At 45.5% G+C, this 10,879-nt stretch overlaps 2 protein-coding genes across 2 annotated transcripts; one reads left to right on the top strand and one right to left on the bottom strand.

Moving 5' to 3' along the window:
• Positions 1–469: 469 nt before the first annotated feature.
• On the bottom strand, positions 470–3,033 carry PtA15_1A924 (uncharacterized protein; the record flags this gene model as incomplete). The annotated part of the gene is made up of 11 exons (XM_053166002.1): positions 470–566; positions 640–791; positions 881–943; positions 1,035–1,047; positions 1,178–1,647; positions 1,714–1,978; positions 2,069–2,256; positions 2,327–2,382; positions 2,479–2,536; positions 2,679–2,758; positions 2,874–3,033. 11 exons carry the CDS (start codon positions 3,031–3,033, stop codon positions 470–472), a joined length of 1,602 nt encoding a protein of 533 aa, XP_053017137.1.
• A 4,680-nt stretch (positions 3,034–7,713) lies between these two features.
• Positions 7,714–10,026, top strand: PtA15_1A923 (uncharacterized protein; the record flags this gene model as incomplete). Its single annotated transcript, XM_053166001.1, has 13 exons — positions 7,714–7,855; positions 7,930–7,992; positions 8,063–8,196; positions 8,260–8,328; positions 8,410–8,524; positions 8,593–8,620; positions 8,692–8,920; positions 8,986–9,222; positions 9,311–9,334; positions 9,413–9,492; positions 9,566–9,736; positions 9,802–9,872; positions 9,950–10,026. The coding sequence occupies 13 exons, from the start codon at positions 7,714–7,716 to the stop codon at positions 10,024–10,026; spliced, it is 1,440 nt and encodes a 479-aa protein (XP_053017136.1).
• Positions 10,027–10,879: the final 853 nt, after the last annotated feature.

The following is a 10,879-nucleotide window of genomic DNA, read 5'->3' as shown; positions in this document are numbered from 1 at the left end:
AAAGATCAAAAGAATCCGTTTCATAAGACTACATAGGGACCTTCAGCCCGCAGAAACAATGACTGCCATGCATGCTGTTGGAACTATATCAAATCAAAAGTGAAAAAGAGGAGGATACAGACCATAGCAACGATAATGATAGATAGCCAGAATTTAGCATGAATATTGCCAGAGAATTGAGGAGGGGCTAAGATGGGGGCTAGGGTCAGGGTTGTCAACTGTGGTGGATGCAAATGTGCTTTGGAAATTTGAGTTCTACATTTGTGAGATTTGAGTTTCAAGTGCGATATGGGAGGTATCATGAGGGTATGCGGAGCGTTCATATTTTCAAGAGTATCCACTTCGTAATTGTATGTATGTACCGTGCAAAAAGGGCTTGTGCCTATAAATATTGGGTGCTTTTCGGACTCCGCGTGATCGTCCATAAGATCACTCATGATCATTCCTCGTAGCTGTCGCTGGCAGCTGATTAATGTAAGTTGGATTTGGGTCCAACATACCAATGACGCGCAGAAGTCAGATACCAGATGGTGGACAGAGATATGACAATAAATGTGATAACAGAGCTGCATGCGAAAGAAGTGGTTGAAAAGTCATGAGTGTGTGTCAATCCGTCAGGCCCAAGAAAATGGTACGTACGCATAGTTCATGTTCAAAACAGTGACTGGAATGACCGTCGGCAAGGCGAGTATGACAACTACAAACGACACCCATGCCAATGAAAGCAGGTTGACAAACCACATCAATGGCGTCCCTCTACCCAGACTGAAAGGGCCAGGTTTGAATTGCACCTGAATGAAGTGGTATCGTCAGCAACATGTTCGGATCGGACAAGTCGAAGAGAGTTCTCAGCCACGGCAGGAGTGTTTTGATCACGTACTTCAGGATGGTCCATGTATATGAGCTTCATGGCAATTGGAATGGCGTATGACGAGTCAAGGGCCTGTGACAGGGTGAAAATTTGCCGGTACAGGAAACGCATTTAGTCTAGACTGAAACACGTAAAACTTGATAAAATCCACGTGTTCACTTACAATTGTGCATAAACTGAAAATTCAGTGGATGGGAAGAAAACGAAATAAGAAAAGGTCGGAATTTTATCAGCCATTCAGCTGACGAAATCTCCAGTAGTCGTGGTTTGAGCCACACTCTATCTTTAAAAGGAGGCGCAATGTACCTGAAGATAGCATTTAGTGCGACTGTAGAAGCAAATTTCAAAAGACCCATCAAGATTGACACAACAATCACCGACCAAACCGCATAAACAGGGACTTTCTGGACTGAGAGACGACTGAAGATACCGCGATCGGGCAGACCACCATCGCGACTGAATGAGAAGATTGTACGAGAATTGGCTTGGAGGGCTGTCAAGACGACGGAGAAGCTGTTCAAGCAGATCACAGCCCAGACGATGGCGAACCACGTCGGGCCAAGGTTGCGGTAAAGAATATTGGCAACAATCATTTCTGAACGGCCGCCGCGGTTGTTGATATCGATGTTGCCTGAGCACATGACAAGGACTATGTTGAGAACGAATCCAAACAATCCCGTCCCAGCTACGGCAACGAAAATCGCAACAGGTGCGGCGATAGCCGCTCGTTTGACCTCTTCAGAGATGTGCGCAGTAGCATCGTAATCGGTCATGGTCTGTGACAATGAAATATTGATCAGTGGCGCTGTAAGGTTCCAGCGTGAGGCAAAAAAACAACTTACCCATTGCACACTCAATAGGCCCAAGAGAAACGCTAACCCATCATTTCCCCATCCAGTTTGATCAACAACTTTGGTGAAAATGTAAGTGGCATCGTGTTTGTCGGGGGTTGTCGCCAGCAAGCCAATAATCATAGCCATAGTTCCCGTCAGATTGATGAAGATAAATGATTTGGTGATCCCCGCAAGAGCTTTCGTCGCCAGGCAATTAAGTAATCCATGCAGGACTAAAAGGCCAACATACAATCCTACGGTTTGAGACTTGGAGCTTTTGTACGAGTTGAGAACAACCAGATAGGGTTTTGGGAGAATCAGTTATCTCTTCGAGAGCAAAGAAAGATAAAACGTTTTTTCTCACGGTGAGAAGTCATCGTTCCTCATGAGTGTGTACGCGGCCCAGATCATTTCACTGAGCGCAAATTCGGTAGATGCCACACCAGCAATCTGTCCAAGAATGTTCAGCCAGCCGACCGTAAAGCCAACAAAGGGACGATAACGCCTGGGAACAAGATACGCTGAAGCCGAATAGAGGCCACCTGACGTAGGCTGATAAAACTTGTCGATTCGAAACTCAAAATCAAGGGAAAAGGGCGTTGTAGAGGATAAATCGACTTACGTACGCTGATACTAATTCAGCTATCGAGGTCCCGAAGCCAAAGCACATGACCGAACCTGAATAATAACAGGATATGACATGCCGCTTTCAGTTTCTCAGTTTGTTTTTTGTTTTTTGCTTGAATAAGTAGTATCAGGAGAAAGTTCACTAACCAAGCAGCCAGCACCAGACGACTGAAGCCGGACCACCAGACAACATCGGAGTGTTGAACTGATGTCGAATCAAATTAGTATAAGCACACAAAGATTGCACAGATAATCAAAATTATTCGACTTGCCAGGAAAGGCATTCATTGATCCAATGAAGTGAAAATGGCATTAGGTTTTCAGGCCAAATGAAAGAAGAACTCAACTGTGCTAGTAACTGAGGAACACAGTCCCATAATCGAGAATGCAAACGAGATTGTACTGAAGTTACCAAACTCTCTTGCAACTGATTGACGAGTAACCAAAAATCCTCCGACGATTGTCAGTGAAATTTATATCATCAGAGAAAACATGGCGCTTCGAAATCACGCTTGCGCCAGAAGAAGACGTAACAAACTGACACTCTGATTTATATCCAAGCTTGGCAAGCTCGACATCATCCTGGTCCTCTGTGCTAGAAAAGCTTTCGGTCTGCTTGTCGAGGCTCTTATCTTCTAGGGGAGGTGAGCCAGCACCTATTTCCTGCGGGTGTTTGGAGAGCGGGGCAGAGGAAGAAAGCATGGTGCGTAGTGTTAAGATAAGAGAAAAGCCAAATCAGGACCGGAGGGGGGAGGGGGGAAGAAACGTCTGGAGAGGTCATGACTGCCTTTTAATAAGCTGGCAGCGGGAATTTCAATTAAAAAGTGATCTCGGCAACATGTGAGAACAGTCGAACCGACGCCCTCTCAGGTCCCCGCGTAATACATACAGAGGGAATACAATGTAAATCGGAACACACTACAAATTATGGAATCCTTCAACTTTGGAGTTCCGGGACAGAAGGCAAATAAACATGACAGTGGTGACGATATCGGCGCGGCTGTACAGCCTGTACCTGAACTGTACCCAGCAAACGATGTGGTACGAAAAATACTCGCATCCAGGCAGTTCCGATTAACGGCTTTTCATCCACGCACGGTTTCAATGGCCCCAGGACGGAAAGAGGCCATCATGCGAAAGAACCGTAGTTGCATGCAGTCGTCTCGGCGGGGATGGTCACCGTTTTTTGATCAGGATAGGAGTATGCGTACAGGACCTCAATCTCCATCAAAACATGCTCCTACACAGGAACAAACTTGATTAACAAATTTTAGCGGCGCACTTTTTGGATCATGGATGGATGATCGTTAATAATGTTTGACATCCTTGGGGCGCGAAACAGAAACTGTCAAGATTGGAATCATCTGTACAAGCTGATCCTGCGGTGACCTCACGAGTCTGTATTACACGGAAGCAGCCAAGAACTGGACCGAAAGAAAGGATTCTTTCTGGATTTAAATACATGATGTCTGCCTGTAAATACAATGTAACTCCATAAACATGATGTCACGGGTGGCGTTCCAAGGTTTCCCGACTGTACATTATCGAAAAAGCATTTCGTCCAAGTCAAACAGATGTGCAACTGTTTTACATAGGCTAATGATGTCATGGCTCACGATCCCCTCACAGTATGTATTTACGTACATACATAGCCTGTCGAAAGCTAGTTAAATAATATAGAAGATGGGTCTATATTACTGGTAAAAGGTGTTTGACACACTGTTGTAATCCAGAACTGTGCTACGCTCAAATCTCGCCTACAGTTGCGCGCAGCACTCCACTGTACAAGGTTTTGGGCTGGTCCAAATTGTTGGGGCCCAAATCCAAAAAACATTTTTGAGTTGTTTTGGGGGGACATTGGAATGGTGGCCCAGCTCTGGTTTTAGACCCTCCAGTCACGCTGGAAAGTACTTCATTTGAATTTTTGCCTTGGTTTAATGCTAAACCTGAAAGCATAAGTATGGGTTTAGGACCCTGTACTGGCCCACATTTGGGATATGGGTCCCAAAAAATGGGCTTTCAGAATTAAAAATGAAAAATGGCTGGACCAAATTGTTTGCCATTTCAGAACCACTTTAGATTTGAAATCTACACCCGCTGTAGAGACTCCAAAAATTTACTTTGCTAGGATGCTGCACCCCCAAGCCGGGTAGGGTTTTCCCCTGCATGGTGCGACCAGGCTTTGCAACAAGCTCTCTACAGCAGAATGACATGTGGAACTGTAGCTTCTTGTTGTCACATGTCTATACATAAACTAGTTCCACATTCATATACAAGCAATTCCATCATCTCTTGTGTTCCACATTGTCTGAGTTCCATCACTGGATGTCTACCCAACGTGATCTGGGAGGCTCATAGGTGATCTAGAGTCCAAAAATCTGCTAGGTTTCCCAGCAAAAATCTAGAATTTTCAGGTCTAAACCAACATCTACGGAATTCAAGATTGCACAGGGAGTCCTCCACTAACTTATCAAATAAGGTGTTCAAAATTGATTTTGAAGTCACATTCAAGATAAAATCATAAGATTGACATGTCTGAAATCTTGAAATCAGGAGATCTGAGAGTTCTCTTCATTTCAAACACCTCTCAAGATTCTGGGGTAAATCCATGCTATGTATGAGCCATGGCGTGGGCTCCACAACACAGGCTCCCATATGTACATGCTTACACATACATGTCACGGAAGATTAATTTTGATGTATGTTCAATGCAACTTTCTTGATCATTGGATGATCTCAATCATGTTATGAGTGTTCATTAGACAAACCACCAGAGGGAGCTTAGGCTTGCAAATTTGATTGCTTGGTTTGATTCTTGACCTGTAACCAGAGCCTTATAACAGGCCTTGCATGAATTCTGGGGTGAAGACAAGCTGTGTGAAGGCCTTGATTGCCTCCCCATTGGTTTTGCCCCCATTGAGCTCTCCATATCATCACGAAGTCAATTTTTAATGCACTGAACACCTTTTCAATTGGGTTTTTGTTGGGTAGGTAGGTGAGAAGATAGATAAGGTTACAGCCATGATCCTCAACAATCTATTAGAGATTTCTGCTGTGATGTATTTGTGCATTGTCCTCACAATGACACTTTGGGTTCCTGGGAATGGATTCATGCTGGGAAGCTTCCAACATCAAATGGTAAGTTTTGGATGTTGATCTCAGAATCAACACATAAATTTACTCATCAACATGTGTTCTCAGTATGTCTCGAAATCAATTTGTATGATGTTTTTGGGCTGTACCATAACTGCAACAAGACCACTGAGGGCCACAGCTGGGTTGCCCTTGCTACAGCAAGCAGCAAGCCATGAATATGAGGTCCTCTCACACACGCCTAACCCCAAGTACAAATCACCACATCCAGATTTACCCCGCTTTTGCCTAAAAGAGAGAAAATTTGGCTATGGTAAAAGATCAAATTAATGGAGATGAGAAAAGAAGATCATAGGACTTACCAGTGAAGACAAGGCATTTAGGCTTGTAGTGGGCCATGAGAAGGATGTAATTGGCTTGTTCAGTCAGGTCATTATTGGTCCTTCATCATGGCTTTTTGACTCATGTGGAGGTGTCAATGAAGCTCATTCAATATGGTTTGTAGTGAGATCTGGAGGTTGCATTTTTTGGATAGATTCTGTTGGATTTCTTGTAGATAGATGGTTGGATTGTTGGTGAAAATCTCCAAGAGAAACACACTTTATTCATTTCATAGGTTTCCAGTGTGGTGGTTTATATGGGCATGGGTTGACGGAATGTCCACTTGGCTGTAGCACCAGCAGGAATGTACACATGGCTGAGCTCAACACACATTTGGTGACATAGTATGGGTGGTGATGTCAGAAATCTCAGGAAAATGCATACATCAAGTTGCACATTTGGGAATGCAAGCAACTGGGACAAACCACAGATTGTGGATTGGTAGCCAGATTGGATAGGCGGAGAGGAGCGGAGGGAAATAGCTGGACTGCGGCCAACTGGAGGTGTGTAGTTGAAGCGGTTTCCATCAGTGGATGGAGCTGGGTTTAAGGCGCTGGTGAGAGACTGACTTTTGGGGGCTAGACAGAGGCACTGTGAAAAAAAAAACTCAAGAAACTGCTGCCAGTTGACATGCAATATTACAAAGGCGCCTTTGTAATATGGCATGTCAACTGGCAGCAGTTTCTTGAGTTTTTTTTTTTTTCAAAGTGAGGAGGTGGGAGGTCAAGCATTGTAGAGGAGTGTGCCTGGGAGTACTGTACCTTGCAGATGTTGGGCGGAGATGGCAGAATAGTGCGGGATATTGTCTTGGTGCAGATTTGGGTAGCACTAGTAACAAAAGTGGATGAGTGTGGAGGGGAGGAAGGAGGAAATTTTTTGGGATCTCTTCCTTCTTCCCATCATCTATCTTAATATTCATCATGGTACTTACAACTTACAGATGGTACTGAGAGCATTATAAGAGTTTTTTTGCACTTACAGAGTACGGAGCTTTATCACCTGCAGATTATTATGCAAAAATTCAGGCTCACTGCAGAGCGCTGAAAATTAGAAGATGGTAGTGGTACAGATCAAACATCACTGATAATAACTCAAGCCCGGGAAACTATTCTTGAAGAAGGGCGGACTTGGTAATTTCCTACCAGGACCAGCCTTTATTTCTACACTAGATTGGTGACAATGGTTGGAGCAAGTCTTTTTGTATAGAATACGCCAGTGTCAGAGGGAAAGTCAGAGGTCTCGCCTCGGTCGCGCGGCGCCGACTGGAGGGAGTCCCTCCTGAAAGAGGCTCAATCCGCGAGTCCAGCCCCGAAGCCTGGCTGCAGCGACCCTGTCCTCTCTCAGATAATCCCAGCGTCCGACTCCATGTGCCGAGCGTCTCGGTTTTAGTATCCACCATAGGGGGCCTGGCAATCAATCTGATTCTGAGCAACCCTTCTTATAAACTAATCTGTAATTGGAGGGGACGCCGTCCCGCAGGCCGGTCGGTGCAATGCGGCCAGTGTTTTGCCAGGAGGGTATTGGATCTGTAGAAGTGTTTCACCTTGGTGCTCCCCATCAGTGAAACGCTGTCTTGCAGTTCGGATCATGGGCTCCTCTGCCATTTTCTGGCTCTGGCCACGAAGTCCTCGTCTGGACAGCTCCAGCTACAAGTTAAGAACGCAGTATTTTGTACACGCAGGACTGGAGACGTGTCTCAGTTGGCATCGGTGAATTCGTCAGAGTCCTTCAAGACTAGAAAAAAAAATTAGGGCACCTCAACTGGACAAAAGTCGGGAGAATTCAATCAGGCCCTTCATCCTTTCCATCCACCGATTCCTATCAAACATACGTTCGTTCAGTTCATAATTCATAACCACCGAAGATACCCTCATCACCACGAATCACTATCCCTTTGACCGAACCGACATGCGAAGGACTCAGTCCAAAGGACTTCAATTGATGAAGCTCACAATTGTGTGTTGTGCTTCGCTTTCGCTGCTGTCAGCGAGCTGTGAGGCCAAAGTGCCAGACCATGAAGCGTTCACCCATCAGAAACGGGCTCTCCCAAGTAAGCTTCCTCGCCACCATCCTAGTTTTGCACTCGTTCAATCTCGGACCGCCTAACCTTTTTGCATCCGTCAGCTGCCGGAGTACCAGCGTCGCCTGCCAGCGCGCCTGCCGTAACAACGCCAGCGAGCGTTACCAGTTAGTCAAAGTCTACGCTTCCCAGCCTGTTCTGATTTCAACGGGCTTAAAAGTTCGCTACTTCATCCAGGTCCATCTACTCCACAAACCCCTAGCGATCCTCGCGCCTGCCAGAAACTTCCAATTACACCTGATACATGGAAGCTCCTCGACATTGATAACACATTGAAGAGCCTACCTGGAGGACAAAACATGACGATGGCTGTCAGTAGTTCAGCCATGGTGCATCCCCATAATTCGCCCTATGCTGACCGTCTCCTTCTCTAGCAATACGCTGCTGCCAACGGTGCCAGGAATTTCATATGCGGAATCGGGGAGAACTGCAATGCTGGTCAAGTAAGAACCCCCTCCCTGAACATTTAGGCTCATGATCCACAAATTTGATTCCACTTTCTCTTGGATGATGTCCGGTGCTAGCTATGTCATCCTGTCAAAGCTCCCGCATGGCAGGTGCTGTACGCTACTCAGGAATACACTTCCTTTATGAACGCCTTGACGGACTCGATCAACTATTCCCTCTCCCAATTACAAGGTGAGTAGATCAAGTCACTCCGTAGATTCAGTTCGACTAACTCGATGCTCACAAATGTTTGCTTTTAGCCGTTGCCGCATCTATGTGCCAAGACCTGTAAGGAGATTGGCCCACATTACTCTTTGCTGTCCCCGAAACTGATACAAGCAACGTCTGCACAAATCCAGCATCGAAAATATTTCTGACTCCCGATTTGAGGTCGATTTGAAGTGGATATTCACCGACATGTACCGTGGAATCGCTTATGGAGCAACTGCCCTACTTCTCATCACCTTTTTTGCCAGTGGAGTCCTTGGTGCTTTCGAGGTCGCAGCTGAAATTCTATTTTTGACGGGTATTGGAGCGGGTATAGCTGCTTGGATCCAAGGCGCACCCAAGACCGCATCCTTTGTGTCCGTAAGTAGACATGAAAACTCACCTCCTCGTCCGTCAGCGCACTAACATGTACGTGGTTATCGTAGTGGTCGAAGCTTTCATTCTACATTACACAAGCTCAAGGAGAGCTTTCCCGGCATGTCACCGAAGCTACGGAAAAGTCTTTCACAAATGGAATAACATCTCAAAACGGTCTAGCCAAGGTTTTGGCAGGCGGCCACTTCTTCAACCCAGCATCACCCGTTGGCCTCATGGAGACCACCGAAAAAACAATCATGCGTGTTGTCCAAGGTCGCTTGTTGGCAAGGCTACTTCGAGCACAGGCAAGTGACAACAAACTGCTTCACACCTACAATTACTACCTTAAGTGTCTGTACTGACTCGAACAAATTTGAATCAAATCACCACCAGAATGCGTATGTTACGATCACACCCGTAAGTCCCCAATCACCAATGAGACTGGTGACTTGTACCCTTTCATGCACAGGCTCTAACATTTTCAACATGACCTAGGATGATTGCCACGGCAAAGGACCTGGCGGCGCGCGTGAAGGAAATGATCATCTCTCGTACTGTGACCCTAATCAGAAACTGTGCGGATCCTCCACTTTTCCCACACCACACACTACTGCTGACAATTTTGATTTTCCCATTATATCTTCACAGACTTTTCAATGTTGTCCGGGCTCACAAAAAGAAGACAATCAACACTGTTTATGGCGCATCTTCTGTTACCAACAAATACGGCTTCAGTGTCGAATACATTGTCAAGAACTCTTGGGAGTGCCAAAAGAAGTACGGCAACTTTGAGCACGATGTTTTTGCTGACATCACCAAGTGAGTCTCTCCACCTTTCAACACAAGGAAACTTCTTGGTGGCTAAATAATTTCTTGCCACACAGGGTTTCTCCAAACGACATCATGAGTGAAGATTGTGTTATCAACTTGCCTGTCTGTGACATGAGAGATGACTGTAAGTCCCCAAATCACCCTTCGTTTTTCAAATGACATGATTCCTCAAAAATTAAAATCTCTTGAATCTTGATCCAGATGTACGAAACTTGAAGTACTCCAGGCACAAAACTACCACCTACGCATGCAGAAAGGGTGCAGGTCTTCCAATCTAGCGCTCTTAACTCTCAAATGTCTGGATTTCTTCATGCTTAACTTCTACCATTTTTTCATACAGCATTCTCAACGCTCTTCCTTGAACTGTTAAGCTTTGCTAGTGAATAATAATTTATCCTACTCAACACCCACATTCTTTAAGCTTACTATTTGGATAGATATGAACTGTCTTCAATTCATCTTCATTTCACTGTACCCCAACCTTAGTGACTTTTTTTTTATCTATGGCACAGAAAAACATTGTATGCCCGGTGTATGCTCTCATCTGGGGATTCAAATAGGGTATTAGAGCTGGTTGAAACAAACCCGCTGAAGGTACCTGCTATCTGCTGCGGGTTACCTGCTATCTGCTGCGGGTTACCTGCTATCTGCTGGTGGGTACCCGCCAGTGCGGGTTTGGATGTGGATGTCTGGGATTCTGCAAAAATCCATGCGGGTGCCTGGGTATTGGTCATCCACACCCGCTCATGGATCCAGCTGAGCTGTGCAGGCTCCAGACCACCCATCCTCCGAAGCAGTTGGAGCTCATATCTGATAGGATCCAAGGCCTCAGCTGTGTGCTTGTCCAGAAGATGCCTTGATCACTTAAGCGGCTTTGACAGCAGTTGGCACAAGAAGACAAATCCCAATCCAACAATGAAAAAAAAGATGGCAGCACAACTAGCTCAAGTGATCTGCCTCCCTTGGTGTATTTGAAGTGCACTGCAAGAAAAAATCTAGAAACTGCTTGCAGTTGAGATGCAAGAGCTCAAGGCAAGCTGTGCCTCATGCAAGAACCAAGCACTGGTTGATTCAATTTCCATGCACATTGCATAATTTATGCAAGAGTGAGTCTAAGGTACAAAAAACTGA

The sequence above is a fragment of the Puccinia triticina genome, chromosome 1A (assembly GCF_026914185.1).
Source record: "Puccinia triticina chromosome 1A, complete sequence".
NCBI classification, from domain to species: Eukaryota; Fungi; Basidiomycota; class Pucciniomycetes; order Pucciniales; family Pucciniaceae; genus Puccinia; species Puccinia triticina.
Note: the sequence above shows the minus strand (reverse complement) of the source record. Positions and strands in the feature narration are given on the sequence as shown.